The 21,236-nt window shown below is 34.7% G+C and overlaps 1 protein-coding gene across 1 annotated transcript; it reads left to right on the forward strand.

Moving 5' to 3' along the window:
- Positions 1 to 6,606: 6,606 nt before the first annotated feature.
- LOC129004420 (ankyrin repeat domain-containing protein 54-like) lies at positions 6,607 to 18,801 on the forward strand. The gene is made up of 6 exons (XM_054433000.1): positions 6,607 to 7,005; positions 12,154 to 12,283; positions 13,838 to 13,975; positions 15,760 to 15,910; positions 16,795 to 17,020; positions 17,713 to 18,801. Exons 1-6 carry the CDS (start codon positions 6,814 to 6,816, stop codon positions 17,887 to 17,889), a joined length of 1,014 nt encoding a protein of 337 aa, XP_054288975.1. The 5' UTR covers positions 6,607 to 6,813; the 3' UTR covers positions 17,890 to 18,801.
- Positions 18,802 to 21,236: the final 2,435 nt, after the last annotated feature.

A 21,236-nucleotide genomic window follows, 5' to 3' on the forward strand; every position in this document is an offset into this window, starting at 1 on the left:
CTGCACCATTTAGCTAAATTTTGTCACAAAACATAAAGTTTGTAAATTGTTAACGTTTACAAATTATCTAAGTAACAAGATAGATTTTCTCTTACCCTGCCAAAGCAATTAATAAATCAGATTAAAGTTAAGCCTACTGCTACTGAAAGGTATTTATTTACAATGTCTACAGATCAATTGACAGAAAGTAAATAACAATAATTTGTCTAATAACACTTTAAACATAATACACTAGCTGTTTATTTAAAAGGAGGCATACATTTGATTTTGATACATTTAAGTGGCATGGTCTCTAATACAAGGCCATCAGGTCGGCCTACTAAAACAGTTGTTGCATTAATTAATTTATGATGTACTAGCTGTACCCGCAGGCTTTGCCCCATTTAACTTCATAAGTATTCGCATGGCTCAATCCCGTCCTGGTTGAAGTTCGTTCGCTACGCTCACTCACCTTTGAGTTGGAGCTCGTTCGCTGCGCTCACTTGCATTTAGGTTAGCTCGTCGCTACGCTAACTCGCCTCCAGGTTGAAGTTGTTCGCTCACTCACCTTTTGGTTGCAAATTAACTGTTGTCATAAATTAAAAAAAAATAATAGTGCTGCACTCTGTTGGTAATCCTTGTAACTTTAATGCAATTGAACATCATAGAACTGAACCAACTTGTTTAATTGAAACAGCTGTTAAGATTCATTAATTCCTTTTAAATATGAAAAATCATAAGGTTAACATGGGAAACTCCAGAGCCACTGGGGCAGAGCCCGAAAGCCCGATCAGAATAAAAACTACTTAGTTTTCCTATTTAATGCCCAAAGAATCGGTGTACCGAATTTCAGCCTCCTAGGTAAGTGGGAAGTGGGAGAATTAGTGATGAGTGAGTGAGTCAGTGAGGGCTTTGCCTTTTATATATATAGATTGTCTCTGTGCAATTGTTGCCATGCATCAAAGCCACAGTCTTTTACTAGAGGATTGTAAGTTTGTGGTGAGCTAACTTAACAGCAATGAAGGATTTGCGGTTTCTAAAGGTCTTCCTTTTTTTTATGGACAGTGACAAGTCGGCCGTCATCCGCAAACCTACAGCATTGTAGTAAGGACCAGTGTATAAGCAGTTAAGTCGTTTGTGTAATTGTGAAATTGTGTAAAGTATTTAAAAACACAGACATTATCAGGCCCACTTTTTTAAACGGTCCCCAAGTGTTATTTTGGGGGCGCCCACTGGGTGCCCCACAACCAACGCCTGCCTGCACTAGGAAAAAAGGGGGACTGCTTTTGGGTTTGCCCAGGGCTCCACTGACCCTTAACGCGACCATGGGTGTTATGGGGGATGCAAAACTATTGTTTCGATCTATGAAGAATAAATTTTCAAAATCTAACTTTGTACCGAAGAACACAGTTTACAACAGCGGTTCTCAACCTGGGGGTGTGAGGACTCCTAGAAAAATAATAAATAAAGTACAAAATAATGAAAAATTAATTTAGGATGAAAACATCAAATCAAATTATTATCTGATCCATATAGTTTTTTAGTCCCACCTTCACATTCTAAAACGCTAAGTTCCATTGGTGATTGGAGGGATTTGAACCCGAGACCTTGGGCTCCAAAGCCTCAAGCTCAACCAGTCGACCAGCTCGCTCGTCGCTCCCCTTTCCAATATAAATAATTAATAACACAGAGTGATTACAATGCTTAAATTTAAAAATATGTACATGGGGGTCAAGAGAAAATTTCAGGACTTAAAGGAGGTGTGGAGCAAAGAATGTAGAAAACTCCTGGGGCCCATTCCATTATAAACTACAAGTTACAACTTGTAACTTGTAATTTCCTTTAGATTTGCATTGGGCGATCAGCTGATTTACTAATAATATTAGTTTGTACTTTATTATGAAATGGGCCCCTGTTTGACAACATTGGAAAAGGGCTTATTCTATATTTAACTTAGTTTTTTATTGTATCTATTTGTACTCCCTAATTCAGATAGGTACTCTTTAGTGAGGTGTTGGTAGGTAAATAAATAAAATCTTTCACATTTTTACAGTAGGTGGTTGTGGTTTCACTTTTCAGAAAGCCAGCCCAAAGTGGATTGAAGTACAGAAAATGGGGAAAAATCTGATAAAAGTTAGCCCCCCACACACTACCAGACCAGACCGTCTGGCTGCAACCAGACCGTCTTGGACTGCTCTACACACTCCCAGACCAGACATTCCAACATTCGAAATTGAGACACTGTGGTGAGAACTCCAACAAATAGATAAAGACTGTTTCGACGGTCTGCCGTCTGACAGACAGCGCTACACACTCACAGACCAGACAAATATTTATTTAATAGTGGTGGGGGAACCTCAGACCTTCTGTGGTCTGAGGGTTCAACCAACAGACACGCAGACAGTCTGGGGCCCTATTTTTGAAATGGTTGACAGTTGAGTCAATCGTCAGCACTCAACTCAACCAACAACATGATTTGGTATTTTTGAAACCCAACAGTTGGGAAGCGAGTTGGGAATCACTAGTTGAGAGACTCGTGGTGGAAATGTAGAGCATACGACCGTCAAAAATTCAGATGACGTCATTTTGAACCAATCACAATGCAGGCAGAGTTCTTGCGGACTTCGATTTAACCTCTTCTTACTCTAAAATCTGGCAGCTAATCTCAATCTGCCATATTTCGAGACACTGAGGTAAACTGTCAACTCCGTTCTTGAGAGATTGAGGTTATAATGGGTTATATGTCTTGCTTAATTTAATCTTAGAGATTGCAAAGTACCTTAACTTATATAGGCTAAACTTAAGTATTAAAAATAAAATTTACTATGGATGTTTGTTTTAGGGTGTAGCTAATTATAAGTTTAGGCATAGGCTGCACTTTACTTTAGGTCCTACAATCCTAAATACATTATTAATTGCTTTCTTCGTCTCTATTTCGGAACACATCACCTTATTTTAGTTTCCTTCATCTCATCGGTTTGTTTTATGTTATTTTTAATTGTTTTTTATTTAGGTTAAAGCGGCTATTTGCCATTGCACTGGAAGCATATCGTAACTTAAATTAATTTGATCCCTTTATTAGGTGAATGGTATTGAAACAGACTATGATATTGTTTCTCTCTACCATAATCTTTAATACCTTAAATCATAGGTCTAATAACCATAATTATCTTATAATAAGTTCAATTAGTATGCCTAGTATATTTCAAACATTCCAACAAGATTAAAACCCTTGATTAAATAGTCTAGTATTGACACAGTAAATAAAATTAAAATGCGATTATTCTACAGAAAACAATCGCATAATTGGGTTCTAATACATTGACAACAAATACATAACCTCTAAATCGCAATTAGTAAATTAAAGCAATAACTAAACAATATGGCGTCGTCTCAAAAAGAGTAATTTTTTGCCGAAAGAGAGGAAGAAGAAAGTGCAGTCAACCTCCACTCAACAGCTCGATAGGTGTTGAGTAGTTTTGGTTGTATAAGTCCACCGTCAACCGTTTCAAAAATACGAAACGATTGGAAATAGAATGACTCGACACTCAACTCAACAGTCAACCATTTCAAAAATAGGGCCCCTGGGGCCCTATTTTTGAAATGGTTGACAGTTGAGTCAATCGTCAGCACTCAACTCAACCAACAACATGATTTGGTATTTTTGAAACCCAACAGTTGGGAAGCGAGTTGGGAATCACTAGTTGAGAGACTCGTGGTGGAAATGTAGAGCATACGACCGTCAAAAATTCAGATGACGTCATTTTGAACCAATCACAATGCAGAGTTCTTGCGGACTTCGATTTAACCTCTTCTTACTCTAAAATCTGGCAGCTAATCTCAATCTGCCATATTTCGAGACACTGAGGTAAACTGTCAACTCCGTTCTTGAGAGATTGAGATTGAGGTTATGTTTTATTTTTATTTTTCTTAGCGATTGCAAAGTACCTTAACTTAAGTAATTAACTAAAGTAAACTAAATAAAGTAGCCTAATAAACTTAAGTATAAAAAATAAAATTTACTATGGATGTTTGTTTTAGGGTGTAGCTAATTATAAGTTTAGGCATAGGCTGCACTTTACTTTAGGTCCTACACTCATCCTAAATACATTATTATTTGCTTTCTTCGTCTCTATTTCGGAACACATCACCTTATTTTAGTTTCCTTCATCGGTTTGTTTTATGTTATTTTTAATTGTTTTTTATTTAGGTTAAAGCGGCTATTTGCCATTGCACTGAAAGCATATCGTAACTTAAATTAATTTGATCCCTTTATTAGGCGAATGGTATTGAAACAAACATAACATATTGTAACATATTGAATAACAAACATATTGTTTCTCTCTACCACAATCTTTGATACCTTAAATCATAGGTCTAATAACAATAATTATCTTATAATAAGTTCAATTAGTATGCCTAGTCTATTTCAAACATTCCAACAAGAATAAAACCCTTGATTAAATAGTCTAGTATTGACACAGTAAATAAAATTAAAATGCGATTATTCTACAGAAAACAATCGCATAATTGGGTGCTAATACATTGACAACAAATACATAACCTCTAAATCGCAATTAGTAAATTAAAACAATAACAAAACAATATGGCGTCATCTCAAAAAGAGTAATTTTTTGCCGAAAGAGAGGAAGAAGAAAGTGCAGTCAACCTCCACTCAACAGCTCGATAGGTGTTGAGTAGTTTTGGTTGTATAAGTCCACCGTCAACCGTTTCAAAAATACGAAACGATTGGAAATAGAATGACTCGACACTCAACTCAACAGTCAACCATTTCAAAAATAGGGCCCCTGGTCCGAGAAAATTGGTCTGCAGACAGCCCCACACACGTTTAAGACAAGTGCCAGACGCCAGACCAGACCGTCTGGTCTGGCGTCTGGCACTTGTCTTATCGTGTCTGAGGTTCCCCCACCACTATTTTTGTCTGGTCTGTAAGTGTGTAGCGTTGTCTGTCAGACGGCCGACCATCGTGACAATCTTCATCCATTTGTTGGAGTTCTCACCACGGTCTCTCAATTACGAATTAGGACCGTCTGGGGCCCTATTTTTGAAATGGTTGACAGTTGAGTCAATCGTCAGCACTCAACTCAACCAACAACATGATTTGGTATTTTTGAAACCCAACAGTTGGGAAGCGAGTTGGGAATCACTAGTTGAGAGACTCGTGGTGGAAATGTAGAGCATACGACCGTCAAAAATTCAGATGACGTCATTTTGAACCAATCACAATGCAGAGTTCTTGCGGACTTCGATTTAACCTCTTCTTACTCTAAAATCTGGCAGCTGAGCTAATCTCAATCTGCCTCTGCCATATTTCGAGACACTGAGGTAAACTGTCAACTCCGTTCTTGAGAGATTGAGATTGAGGTTATGTCTTGCTTAATCTTAGTGATTGCAAAGTACCTTAACTTAAGTAATAAACTAAAGTAAACTAAATAAAGTAATAAACTTAAGTATAAAAAATAAAATTTACTATGGATGTTTGTTTTAGGATGTAGCTACTAGCTAGTTATAAGTTTAGGCATAGGCTGCACTTTACTTTAGGTCCTACACTCATCCTAGATACATTATTATTTGCTTTCTTCGTCTCTATTTCGGAACACATCACCTTATTTTAGTTTCCTTCATCGGTTTGTTTTATGTTAATTTTAATTGTTTTTTATTTAGGTTAAAGCGGCTATTTGCCATTGCACTGGAAGCATATCGTAACTTAAATTAATTTGATCCCTTTATTAGGTGAATAGTATTGAAACAAACTATGATATTGTTTCTCTCTACCACAATCTTTAATACCTTATATCATAGGTCTAATAACAATAATTATCTTATAATAAGTTCAATTAGTATGCCTAGTCTATTTCAAACATTCCAACAAGAATAAAACCCTTGATTAAATAGTCTAGTATTGACACAGTAAATAAAATTAAAATGCAATTATTCTACAGAAAACAATCGCATAATTGGGTGCTAATACATTGACAACAAATACATAACCTCTAAATCGCAATTAGTAAATTAAAGCAATAACAAAACAATATGGCGTCGTCTCAAAAAGAGTAATTTTTTGCCGAAAGAGAGGAAGAAGAAAGTGCAGTCAACCTCCACTCAACAGCTCGATAGGTGTTGAGTAGTTTTGGTTGTATAAGTCCACCGTCAACCGTTTCAAAAATACGAAACGATTGGAAATAGAATGACTCGACACTCAACTCAACAGTCAACCATTTCAAAAATAGGGCCCCTGGTCTGGGAGTGTGTAGAGCCGTCCAAGACGGTCTGGTTGCAGCCAGACGGTCTGGTCTGGAGGTCTGGTCTGGTAGTGTGTGGGGGGCTTAAGCTGGGTTTTCCTAGAATCGGAGCGGAATACCATGTTAATCTCTTTTCCGCACTCCTCTTCAGCGCCTAGGAAAACCCAGCTCTAACTGTACCTGTACACAGTCTACAGAGATCAGAAAATACAGGACTGCACTGGACTGGTCTGACTGAGTGACTTGACTGACGTTGTCTAGTCCTCCTAGTCTAGTCTGCTGTTGATTCTGATTCGATTCTGATTGCTGAATCTGAAGGCTACGGCTACAACTGGCTACTGTGTAAGTCTGTGTATTGCTATTCTTGGTTCATATTGTTTTCGTTTTGTATTTTGTATTGTGATTGTGATCTGTGAACGTTGTCATGTTTAATCTTAATCAGTCAACATTGTAATATTAGTGTTAGCTATTTAAATTGACGGAGTATTTCACCTCACACCTAATAGTGCTAAATTCTAAACAAAAACTTCTTAGGCAATTTTACTAGTATTTACTAATATTTACTTACGCGATGGCGTCCGCTGCTGATTCTGGATTTGAGACTGGAAATGAAAGTAACGACAGCACAATTCAGGATAAAATTGTTAAAAATATGGTTCTTGAGAATTCCATGAAGAAAATGGCTCAAGAAATAGACTTCTCATCTTTGGTATTCTCCAAGGAAGATCTCATGAAGGCTCATAGTTCCACTGATGTCGTTTTGGTAATTTACCTTATATAGCCTAGTCGTAGCATATTCTTAATTTATAAACCTCCACAGGCATCTCTTCTTAGGAATACCCTAGGCATACTGTGCATTTAAATCTAAATGCCTAGGCCTAGGCCTACATACAAAATAAAACATTTATAAAATTAATTTAACAAAGCGTTCATTGTTTGCTATTTTAGGAATGCCCAAAACATGACCCAGCCTACTCAATTCCTAACTTATACCTTGGTAAAGCTAAAGATCAGAATCCCCTATAAAATGCAGGTTACTTTTTAGGTTAGGCCTACACCTAGACTAATTCAGTTAAAAAGGTAACATAGGCTACTTTTCTAAAAAATTAACCCTCCGAGTGTCACGCGTCATAATAATGACGCACAACACACTTTGTGTAGGGTCACGCGTCATTTTTATGACGCACAAACATTGTTTACGGCGAAGGCTCTATGACTGACTGAATCGGATTGAACTGGATCGAGTTAGGTATCGTTCTTTCCGTAATATTCTAAGCTTTCTCCAGAGGTCTGTCTCTAAGCGCTATTCATTTTAGTTCCGAAAATATTGTAGCAGACAGCTGACGTGCGTGTATTTGTAAGCAGCTAGGTTCCCCCGGACCGATGACTGATGTGTTTTATTACGTTTATCATTGTTTTAGTGTTAAAAATCAAAAGTAGTGATATACGTGGTGCATTATAAGAAGATTTAAGTGGTTTTGAAGTGCTGGTTGATGATCCTGAAGAAGTAGGTAGTGATATTGATGTAAATTATCAGCCAGATTCCTAGCTATGGTTAGGCTATGCATTCTTAGCTAAACGCTATGTACTGAAATCCGTTTTTCGCTCATAACTTATTTATTTGATAACTTACCTCGCTATATGATTATATATTTGTAATCCTCATTAAATTTAGAACAAAGTGGCTATTTTCAAATATTTATAGGCCTATAATTTTTACAATTTCATTGAGCGCGAACTGATTTTTTTTTTGAAAATTTTCGAAATTATATTTTTTTTTTACCTAAAAATTTTTTTTTGGAAAAAATGTTCCTTATGTTTTATATATAATATTGAAGCCCATGATTTTCCAAACAAAATGGTATATAGAACATTAGAATTAACATTGTTTTAAGCTTCTCAGATCCGTTTTAATAAAACCTTGCAAAGGGGCCAAAAATAGGTGGACATTAAGGCCTAAACTATGGACACTCGGAGGGTTAAATTAAATCATATGGATGGTTAAGTTATGTTAGAAAGCTGGAGAAGGTCCGAGTTCTGAGAGAATAAAAGCCCGTAAGTCAACTTTTTTGCCTGAGAATTAACTTAAAAGTTAGAAGAACTGTTTTGAAAAGTCAGACCAAATAGCCCCTTAGTCTGTAACAAATCTAAGCCTAAGTTACACTTGATGCATCTCACCTGTACCAAACTCCTAACTTAATCGACGTATGTCACTGTATATGGTCCCTTTTGGTTGTGTAGCTGCACATCCATAACTTAATAATGGTAGGAAGACCTATATGAACTTTCGGTTTCCACGCAGGATAAATAAATGTAGGCCTAAACTTAGCTTTTGGCCTACTTCCCATGTTTTAGGAAATGCGTCTTTAAGCACAATAACTCGTGTTACGTACAAAATTTTTATGTTATTCTCATGGAATAAAAGCAAACTGTTGTACTTCGCTCAGGGATAGGCCTAACTTATGTTTTGATCAAATTCAGCATTTTATTTCATTTCATTCGCAATAGTAATTTATCAAATAGTCATTGAATAGTCATTTATTCAGTCTTTAAACAATACATTATTGTAATTGACATTGTCATTATTATTGTAAAAAGATATAAGATGCAATAGGTACTTATAATTAATAAAATTTGACATGAAAATTCCAAAATATAGGCTGCCCTTAGTTTAACATATAACCCTCCGAGTGTCCCTTGTTTTGGCCTTAATGTCTGCCTATTTTTTGCTCATTTGCAAGGTTTTATTAAAACGGATCTGAGAAGTTTGAAAACAATGTTCATTATACTGTTCTACTTATATACCATTTTGTTTGGAAAATCATGGGCTTCAATATTATACATAGAACATAAGGAACATTTGTTTCAAAAAAATTTTTTAGGTAAAAAAATAATATTTTGAAAAATTAAAAAAAAAATAAGTTTGCGCTCAATGAAATTGTATAAATTATAGGCCTATAAATATTTGAAAATAGCCACTTTGTTCTAAATTTTATGAGGATTACAAATATATAATAATATAAGGAAGTAGATTTGCAAATAAATAAGTTATGGGCAAAAAACAGATTTCAGTACATAGCGTTTAGCTAAGAATGCATAGCCTAACCATAGCTAGAAATCTGGCTGATAATTTACATCAATATCACTACCTACTTCTTCAGGATCATCAACCAGCCCTTCAAAATCACTTAAATCTTCTTATAATGCACCACGTATATCACTACTTTTGATTTTTAACACTAAAACAATGATAAACGTAATAAAACACATCAGTCATCGGTCCGAGGATAACCAAGCTGTTTACAAATACGCACGTCAGCTGTCTGCTACAATATTTTTGGAACTAAAATGAATAGCGCTTAGAGACAGACCTCCAGAGAAAGCTCTGAATCTGTAAAATAAAACGATACCTAACTCGATCCAGTTCAATCCGATTTTGTCAGTCATAGAGCCTTCGCCGTAAACAGTGTTTGTGAGTCGCTGCAGCGACAAATAACACTCGGAGGGTTAACAGGTTTAAAATAATTTTTTTTAAAATAGGCAAACTTAACAAACTTAAATTATGAATAATAGAGAATAATAGTGGGTCTTTCTTAAAAAGGCTAGTTTTTTTTTAAATAGTAATTTATCAAATGAGTTGTCTATTTGACCTGAAAAACGCTTTTCAACCCTTTGGAGTCAAACCTATGTTAAGTAAGTTAGCTAGGCCTAGCCTACTTGTTAAATCTAAACATAATGTTAAGTTATTTCTATTCTAACTAGGGAATAAAACTGACAATTTTAATGAATTATTTATTGTAAAAATTGCAATCAGACAAATAGAAGGTAAATTATATAACTTACCTATCACGGACAAATGAGATTTCTCCTTAAAAATGTTATGAGGTTGTGCAGAATTATTTAGGCTAACTTTACTTCTAAGTTAGATCACCATGTAATATTTTCCCATTGCTCTTAAAATGAAAAAAAAATACATTTTTTAACCTTTTGTATTATATTTTATGTTTAGGGTACATTTGACAGATAGAACACACTAACTTAAAAGTGCACTCTAGCGGATAACCAACTTTAGTAGCCATGGCTGTTCCAAACAAAAAATGGCCCCTCTCCCATTTACTCAACATCGACTCAACAAATACGCTTGAAAGCTAATCTGACATTTTCTGTAGCCTAGGAGTTAAGATTAGAACCGATACACTTGGGCTTTGGTTGACCAATATCTAGTTGTTGTAATCGCGGTAGACAGTTGTGCCTGATCAATGGCCAAGCGGTCTAAGGCAGCAGTCTCCAAACTATGTGTCTCGGGAGCAATTTTGGTGGATAGTGAAGAGACCATAAATTTTTTTTCTGGGACTCCGAACTACTGGAACGGTCAGCTGTGTACCAGAATAGTATGGAGCGGATAAAATGGGCAGGGCTGTACCTACAGTGCACTGTACATTAAAAATGTTTCAGAACATTCACTGTTTAACGAGATTGACTCGTTTTAGCTTTAAAATACTAAGAATTCTAAATTACCTATATTTGTTTGGGATATTTTTATTCCCAATTTTTATGTGTATGTGTGGATTTGTATTGTGTAGTTTTTTGGGCGTGAATAATGCTCTAATATTGCATTAGACTATAAGAAAGTATCTTCGTAAAGCTTTTGCGATATATTTCACATTTTCTTAATTATACATTATCTTCCTACTGTCGCAATATGCAAGGACCAACCTAGCCCATTGTTTTTTTTTTCTTGTTTTGGTTGATTCTTCACGAAGTTTAGATTATCATGATGTTATTAATGAATGTAGCCACAATAATTATGACGTCACCAAGATCGTTGGTGATAATCTCGTTAGTGCCGCGATTACAGAAAATAAGTATAGTTATAATATGAATTCGTTATAGGCACACAATACACAACACAATACACAACATTTTTACCAAACAACTTATAAACATAATATGAAACATAGGCTACTTTTATACCGGTACCGTACCCCTAACTTTTCTAAACTTGAGTTTAAATGTAGACTAGTTAAATCGTTAACAATTACACTCCTGTTAATCATTTACAACACTGTATAATATGACAGTTCATAAGGGGTTTCTTCATTAGGCTACAATTTAAACGAGATTTGTTTATGAAGAAAGTGTTACGGTAGCTATTATGACAGATCCTTCAATTATCTTTATCATTTGTAAATATAGATATTGGATATTGTTTAATTTGAGCCTGACCCGTAGTATGCTACATTTAAAAATTGAACTGGACCCTAAAACTTCCGCAGACTCCTATTTTACTGGAATCCAAGAAAGTTTACCTTTTTTTATTCATAATTTATTCATCTTTTTATTTTTAGCTGAAAATTTATAAAATAATGGTTTGCGGTGTACATTCTGCATCCTGTAGCTCATAAAAGACTAAGTTTTGAGAGGAAATGCAGAGAATAAATAAGTCTTAAATTTGTATCTACAATTATAAAATGATAAAAATATTGAATCCGTTGTTTTAAAAATGGCCGCCATTTTGCAAAATGGCTGCGTACTTTAAAATTGGAACATTCTGTGTTTTATGGTCTTTTTAGAATACAGTGCAATATTAAGACTAATTTATTCCTTGCATTTTCTCTCTTAAATTAATTGTTTGGGAGCTGCAGGACACATAATTTAGGTACTCTGCAAGCCATTTTTTCTTAGGCATAATACGCTGTAACTCCTAACGAGTAGCATTATAGGACAAATGTCAAGAATAAAAAGGTTTTTAAATCACATTTAGACTCAACATTTGTACACATTTGTCATTAAAACAATTATAAATTACAGGGTGTTCCATAAGAATGATTTGAGTTATTTAAAGTGATTTTTAAAACAAATCCAAACTTTTAAATATCTTTTTAAACAGTTTGTTATTTGTGTTTGGCAGCAAGTTCGAGAGTCCATCTCCCAACTTTATCCTACCAGCCTGGTGCATGGATACGAGTACCATGCTACACATCCTTCACACGATACGGCTTTTGCTCTTAGTTTTCGCCCAAGCAGAGACATCGGCGGAGGTAAGTCATTTTTAATCTTTCAATCTTTCAGAGGGTGCATTGGTTTCTGAAACGGGAGAGGGCGCACCTGGAGGATACTTCCAAGTCAATAAAACAAACATTTTTGAAGTAATATTTGTATTTTAGTGCACAAATTAGGTTTTATTTTTAATTTTAAACATCAAAAATGTGTTTAGTGAAACTTATATAAAATAACTTAATTAGAGTATAAAACTAAAATGAAACTTTTATTCTATAAAAAAAAGTAGGCGTATATAAAGAAATCTTTTACAAGAATAGAATATATTCAAGAAGAAGTTAATTTAAATTGTACTGCAATGTCCTATGAGGTTCTAGATGATAAACTCACAATCGGTTTACTAAACGATCCTGTACCTACATACTTCGTTAGTGAATCTCCCTTTCAACACTGGCTAAGAGTGTTGCAATTCAAACTTCATCTTCTCCACTCATCTTGTTAAAACTTATATTTACTAAATGATGTAATGAATCGTATAATGGGTCTATTGATTTCAAAATTTCACAAAATTCACTTTCCTAAATAAATATAGTTTTCCCTCTTATTAGTTGCAAACTTTGTATTAAAATAATAAAATTGGGATGGTCTTACTTTAAATCAGAGACACTGGGTTAAATGGTCAGAACTGGCACTAGAAGTTACCAAGAAACTAGAAGAAAGAAGAAGTGGTTGTATTCTGTCTGAAAACATCAAACAAAGGCGATAAATACTATTCTCTAAAAATTGTAAAAATTAAAAGTGGATTTAAGATCCTTACAACACTTTGTGAAAATGTGCTTCTCAAGAACAAAACTCTACAGGTTTGTCTGAACTTTACTTGTTTTCTACTCTTGTTAAAATACATTAAAAGTGATTTGAAAACTATTCTTTACTTTACATATCAATCCAAAAATGGTTTCTACAAATGCTATTTACAATTTATTCTCTGAAATCTTATTATAAAATAATATTTAATTCTACTTACAATGTCTACAGCAACCACTTTCATTAGACCACTATTTCCAGGAAACTTAACTGACAAAAACTTGAATTTCTTATCAAGTACCACTACCAACCTACAAAGTTAAATCTTTTAAATACTAGACACTATTTTTAAGTTTTCCCTACCGATGATTTGATAATTTAATTTTGTTTTGGTCATAAAAAAAACAGAATATTTAATTTACCTCGGCAACACACCCTATCAGTTGACGATAGTGACGACAACTTAACCAACAAATACTGAAATAATCATCCCATAGCCTACTATTGATAATATTTTATGATAAATATGCCCTTTAAAATAGCCTAAAGTGAAATAATCATCATGGTTGACAATTTTAATTTTGTAAATGAGTAAATAAAAATAGGTATCGGTACCAATATTTCACCATCGATTCTCGGACCCAGTACTTTCCCCAAGAACCGGTGGAACCGACATTTGACGTTAAGTACCGACCCGTCACTAATCAGCACCTTATTTTTTTTATGTTTATCTACAATAATACTGCAGTAACTTTGTTATTGTCGGTTCCAAACGAGTATTTTGCTTGCAGTTTTTGTCTCCGGTGGACCTCTGGGAATACAATACAAGGGAAACGAGCTCGTCCGCAAGTTGAGGCATCCGGCTCATCGCATCCATCACTTCAGGTGTTTGCGCCACAGAGATCCATCCGACTATTTCCGAGTCAAGGGTGAGTATTGATAGGGAAAGATATCGTAGTTGACAAACTGTTTTGTAATTTGTCACTGTTTGTTGTTTATACTTGCACTCGTACTCACATTAAAACAACGGATAGTGATGTTGTCTTACTGATTGTTAATTTCTAGTTCAATGGATGTTTCACTTTTTTTTTAATCTAATTTTTTTTTTTTTACATTTTGTGTCCTAAAGGCTATTTATTTTTGGCTTTGGCATTTTGTGGAGTAAGGTATCCAGTAGACAGTTATTGCCCTATGCATGGACCTATGCCCAGAATTGATTTACTTTTTCATTTTGATGTTCCCAGAGGCCAAAACTATTATCCGTTCAAATTTATTTATAAAATGTGTGTATTTGTTCTAAATGCAATAACTTGAGCTTTGATGAAATTTGGCATGAATTAACTTTTTTCAGGGAGAATTAATTTTTATGATTTCGTGAACCAGCAAAATCGGGCAATGAAGACTGGGTGGCATGGGGTTTAAAATGTTCTTTATTTGTTTATCTTTGTTGTTGTAAAAACATGAAAATGGCCAATTTTTATTACAGTAGTCAAAGGGGGATAAAAAACTTATAATTTAACCCTCCCAGTGTTACTTGACGAAAATTCGACAAGCAGCACACTTTGTGTAGTGTTACTTGTCGATTTTTCGACAAGCAGACATCGTTTACGGCAAAGGCTCTATAACTGACTGAATCGGATTGAACTGGATCGAGTTAGGTATTGTTCTTTCCGTTTCATTCTAAGCTTTCTCCAGAGGTCTGTCTCAGCGCTGTACGTTATCTGAGCCGATCGTAATATGTAGCAGACAGCTGACGTGCGTGTATTTGTAAACAGCTAGGTTACCCTCCGACCGATGACTGATGTGTTTTATTACGTTTATCATTGTTTTAGTGTTAAAAATCAAAAGTAGTGATATACGTGTTGCATTATAAGAAGATTTAAGTGGTTTTGAAGTGCTGGTTGATGATCCTGAAGAAGTAGGTAGTGATATTGATGTAAATTATCAGCCAGATTCCTAGCTATGGTTAGGCTATGCATTCTTAGCTAAACGCTATGTACTGAAATCTGTTTTTTGCCCATAACTTATTTATTTGCAAATCTACTTCCTTATATTATTATATATTTGTAATCCTCATAAAATTTAGAACAAAGTGGCTATTTTCAAATATTTATAGGCCTATAATTTATACAATTTTATTGAGCGCGAACTTATTTTTTCTTTGAAAATTTTCGAAATTATATTTTTTTTACCTAAAATTTTTTTTTTTGAAAAAGTGTTCCTTATGTTTTATATATAATATTGAAGCCCATGATTTTCCAAACAAAATGGTATATAGAACATTAGAATTAACATTGTTTTAAGCTTCTCAGATCCGTTTTAATAAAACCTTGCAAATGCGCCAAAAATAGGTGGACATTAAGGCCTAAACTATGGACACTTGGAGGGTTAAGTATCCCTTACTTTGTTTACCCATTACTAAACATTGATTTGACAGGATTTGAGCCCAGACCACCAAAACTGTCTACCTGTGTCTTTTAGAAACACTACCTGTACTAGACTTAACACGCCCTTGTTCCTAATCTATACCCTACTCTTTGTTCACCATGCAGTACAGGTCTATCGAGATAATTGTAGCAATACTGGCATTGCTGGTTCATTGTCAAGCTGGTTACGATAACTATCCTCACGACTCTTGTGAAGGTGTTGAAGTGCTTTTTACTACAATACATTTTATTTTGACTAGCATGTACAAAGTTGGATGTTGTTTCAGAAGCAATTCGGATGCGTCGGGCGGCCGGTCAGAACGACACGGAGGCGATGCGTCAAATGCTCGAGTCCGGGATGAGTCCCAATGTGTCGGATGATTACAGACGCACTCCCTTGCACATGGCTGCGTGCATGGGCTACGCAGATATGGTCAAGTAAGTAACACATTTAGTTTATTTGTTTGGTTTGTACACCCACAGGGTAAATACTCATAATGGATTTATAACCCAAGTATTAATGGAAATTTCCAACTAAATCATTATCCTGTTCGTTTACTGATTCACCGTCAGATAAACAACAGGTTGTGTCTTGAGGCTCTCATCTAATTATAGCAGTGTCATTTTACGCACGAGGAAGGCTTGTCAAACTGCCTTAAAGGGTTAGTATCATAAACTAACCATTCTCCACATTTGTAATGTTATTTTGCCATAGATTCTATAATGTCTTTAGCAGTTGTTCTGCTGAGTGCTTTATTTTATCCGTCAAATTTTTTCCTAAACACTTCAACAAACTCTGCAAAATAGCCTGTTGTATGTACACTAGAGTCGTGCTAATCCAAAGTAATCGGGACTGGAGCCTGTTCGGACTAGTAAATATTCTGAGACGGAAATGCAGTAGGATCATATAAAAAAATCAAACTATGTATTTTTTACTATTAATGAACACTTATTGCTCCAGCCCTCGTATCAACAATGTGAACATCTCTAGTGATCACTTTTTCATACTACACTACGCTCTTAATGGAGAACCAACGTAAAGCCGTTAATGAATGGACACTCAGCCATAGGCCAGTGGCTATTATTTCCCAAAGTCCTGGTTCCATAATAAAGTTCACATACAATGTTAACAGTTTTCCTGGCTTACCGATTGGCTGTTATTATTCCAGAACACATAGCATTGTTTTCATTTGTAATTGTTTTTCTCCAACTGGTGGTTCAATTTGCAGGAATCTCGTGTACCTATCGATTATGATCATCAACATATATATATACAATATACACAGTTCACAGTTTGCAATAATATGTTGGATATCTGACAGACTGTTGCTGGACTTTGGAGCGGATCCCAACGCCAAGGACAGGATCGGCAACACCCCGCTGCATCTGGCCGCTTGTACTAACAGCGTGCCTGTGATCACGTTGCTGCTCAAGGCAGGGACTCACATATCGTCTACCAACTCTCCTCTCCAGCTGGCGATCACCAAGTTCAACATCATCAAGCGCTCAGCCATGCCTCACCCCGTGCTCAAGGAACAAGTCGCTCAGGTATGTGTAGGACAGCGTTCCGTCCGCTAATCCTCTTAGTGCAGCCCGGGCGTATTATACTGACCACACCTAAGTAGGCCTTATACAGCGCTCTGTGGCGGTTAGGTTAGCTGTGTGGTCACTATGAGTACCTAACCTAACATAACATAGCTTAAGCTAACCTAGCCTAGCCTAACCTAACCCAAATAGGCTGTGATCGGTATAATACCTAAGTACCCAGCTCGGTTAACCTGTGGGTTTTTCTGCATCAGTGGGGTCGAGTATGAGTAAGTGTAGGGTTGGAGGAGACGAGACCACTGTGCAGAGGAGGTAGTGGAGGGCGGGGAAAGAAGAAGTGATGAGAAAGAGAGATCCACAAACAACTGTCCACAAGGAACTGACCATCAACTCACTCTATTGTGATCCTCTGGGTTTATAATGTGTGTAGTTTTAGTTTATAGCTGATGTAGTGAGGCATCCCTATACTTTTTACAACATCTTAAACCAGGGATTTTTCATTAGTCTACTCCTATTGTTGTGCTAAAATAAAAGTGTCATAGCCTTATCAGCCTTTGTTAAAAAGTATTAGGTAGTCAAATTTATTATTTTATTTGTTTTATTTAACACCATTGGCTTTTTTGTCTGTTTTTGTAGGGAGCAGACCAAATCCTAGTTTTTTTTATCACATTATGACACACAGTTTTGTTTTTCAGGTTATTTCGATGCTCACTGAATACATGAGGCGCAAGGAAGCACCGAGTCTTGACGCTGAGCTGCTCAACAAGTTTGAGTCGCTCGTTCGAGTGAGCGATTCTTCAGAACAGGTGGAGAGCGGGATTTGCGACCTTCTCACTAATCTCAGTGCACTGGATATCTCCAGTTCATCATAATGTCTCAATCATTTCCGACCAGACATTACATACTTTGCAAATGAGATTGAATTTTATTTTTCTTTCAAATTATTTTAGTTTTTTTTTTCCAGTAATTGTCTGGTTTTTCTCATTTATTATAATTACGTTTAACTTTTGCTGTTGTGTTAAACTTTGTGCGCAAAAGGATTTATGGTTTAAAAAAATTAACTTTTCCAATATTTAGTCGAATAAGTATACTTGTTATTTTTAGGTAATGAAACAATGTATATTTTAAGTCTCAGTTTTCTACTCGTAGAAGTGGCAGTTAAATTATATATTCTGATATTATTCCATGGAAACTATATATCGTATTTTTACCATTATTGTTATGCTGCGTAGTACTTTCAGGAGAGGTTCTTTTTTTGTTTTATTATTTGTTAGTTATTTTTATTTTATTAGTTATGTTACAATATCCATACAGTTTGTGGACAGTTTAATGAACACTCTGTGTACACTTAAATTATCCGACTATCTAATACTGCCTGGAGACTTAATATTTCTACTGTAGTTTTAGAAAGACTGAATAATTTATTTTAAATGTTATCAACGTATAAAGTATGTTAAATTATAACATAAATTTACATGTGTGGTTTAGAAAAACAAAATGAGTTGACATTTAGGTCTCATTTACCATGCAAAACTTGTTTCTTGTTGTGTACACTAAATCAGGGCCATCCCAAGTGTCTTTGTATTTTAAACAAAAGTATTTACATAAATTTTAAGACTCCATAACTTATTAAATGCCAACTAAAGCTAAGTGTGTGTAGTGCTTTGGTAAGAGTGTTCACTTTTTACAAACATTTGTTATGTTTTTTTTGTATATATTGAACTATCTAATATAGTGTTGTATAAAGTTAAGAGTTCAGTGGTAATAAAATATTTAAAGCTACAGTACTAAGTATTTTTCTCTGTTTTCCCTATACCCCTACTGCAGAGCGATTATTGTAGTTCTAGGCAAAATTTGTTTCTAAGACCATCTTGAGGGGGTGACACTTCAAAAAGCTCGTCTTCTATTCTTACTTGGTTACTAAATACACTTGTGTGACCCTGTCATTCATAATCATTTGAAAGGTGTTTTTGGCTTCTGGTGACCCTAATACTGTACAAAAAACACATTAAATTATAGTCATAGTCATAGTCATAGTCATAGTCAAGAATCTTTATTCATAGTATACATAGTTGTACATGAATAGTGTCAAATAAGTTAAAACTAATGCTTAAAACTATGATATTGCCATTTTCAATTCGTCTAACGAGTACAAGGACAGGTCCATTAAATATTCCTTGAGACGTTTTTTAAAAATGTTGGGTTTTTGTTCTGTTTTAATTTTCAAAGGAATAAATTTTAAAAATTCATGTCCTGCATTGACAGTCTTTTTTTTGAAGAGCTCTAATTTGTGTTTTCCAATTACAAAATTATTTTTGTTATGTGTATTGTAGTTATGATTATTTTCTTTAATTGGTGGAATAAAATTTTTGTTTTTGACAAACATAATACATTCAAGAACATACAAACCATAAACAGTGAGGATCCTTAGACGTTTAAAGTGTTCTTTTGCAGAATCATCTTTGTTCATTTTTAACATAGCTCTGATTGATTGCTTCTGTATTGTCAAAATTTGGTCTAGATTCGAATTTGAGGTGGCTCCATATACACATATGCCATAAGATATATGGGATTGAATATGGGAAAAATAGATCATTTTTAAAACATCAACACTGCATAGTTTTGACATTTTTCTAATCACACAAAGACCAGAATTTATTTTATTGATAACAAGTTTACAATGTTTGTCCCAAGACAAGTTGCTGTCCAATGTCAGGCCAAGGAACCTTACGGCTTCTGTTATTTCAATTGGTTGGTTATTTACTTCAATATTAGGATTGGAATTGTTTTTGTTTTGTTTTGTTTTGAATGTGACACATTTGGTTTTACTTTCATTTAATTTTAAATTGTGATTATTAAAAAAATCCTCAATACAAGCTATTTCTATTGTGGATAGCAACTCAACATCTTCTGCAGTTTTCCCAGATACTTTAAGATTAGAGTCATCTGCATAAAGATACAAACCTGTACATGGGGCAAAATTTAGACACTTTTTAAAATTTGTTAAGTAACAAATGAAAAGTAAAGGTCCCGGGACCGATCCTTGAGGTACACCAGATCTTATTGTGCCCATATTTGAACTGTATTTTGATTTATAATTGTCTTTAGTGATGTGAGTTATTTCAACAAACTGTTGTCTATTTGATAAGTATGATTTAAACCAATTAAGAGAGTTATACCTGATTCCAATTTTTTCTAATTTAAAAAGTAATAGTTCATGATTAACGCTATCAAACGCCTTCGATAAATCCATGAACACTCCCAACACGTGCTCACCCTTGTCAATTGACTCAATGACTGATTCGACAAAGCTAACAATCGCTGTAATAGTGGACTTATCTTTCCTAAATCCGTGTTGGATGTCTTCTAGGATTGAATTTTCTTCTAAGAACACAGTTAATTGATTAGAAACAATTTTCTCGTAAATTTTAGATATTGGTGATAGCAAAGATATTGGTCGGTAATTACCAATATCTGTAGCCTCATTAGATTTAGGAATTGGTATTACTTTAGCAATTTTTAAATTGTCTGGAAAAATGCCACTAACAAAAGAGGAGTTGATTAAATGAGAGAGAATTTTACTTAGCTGCTTTCTTACAAATTTTATGACTGACATTGGAATCCCGTCATGGCTGGAGGATAGTTTGTTTTTAAAAGAATTTATAATTTTTTCAATTTCATCTTTATTAGTGTCACGAAAATAGAATTGATTTTGAATATTGACACAGGTTGAGCCGGTTGGAGATAGTTGTTCACGGATATCTCTGGAAGTCTGTTGGCTACAAGAAGGGGACACATTAATAGGCCTGTCCTTCACAACATTAATAAAATAAGAATTGAATAAATTACTAATTTCGAGAGGATCTGTAACTCTTTTGTTTCCATTTACTAAAAATATATTATTTGTGCAATTAACTGAACTTTTCCTGGTTTCTGAGTTTATAATATCCCAAGTAGTTTTAATTACATTTTTGGATTTCTTAATCTTGCTATCATAAAACTGTTTTTTTACTTCAATCAGTTTTTTTCTATATATTTTATTTCTTAATCTACCTAATTTTGCCAAATTTAAGTCATTATTGAAACGAGCTTGTTTATTTATTTGAATAATCTGTTTTTTCTCTTCCCTTAAACTGTCATTTATCCAAGATGGTCTTGTTGAGCCTTGGTCCAAAAGATTTGAAACAATTTTGTATTCATAGGTACAACAAATATCATT

The sequence above is a fragment of the Macrosteles quadrilineatus genome, unplaced genomic scaffold (assembly GCF_028750875.1).
Source record: "Macrosteles quadrilineatus isolate MER2022 unplaced genomic scaffold, UCM_ALF_1.0 Scaffold_9__3_contigs__length_116548681, whole genome shotgun sequence".
NCBI lineage: Eukaryota > Metazoa > Arthropoda > Insecta > Hemiptera > Cicadellidae > Macrosteles > Macrosteles quadrilineatus.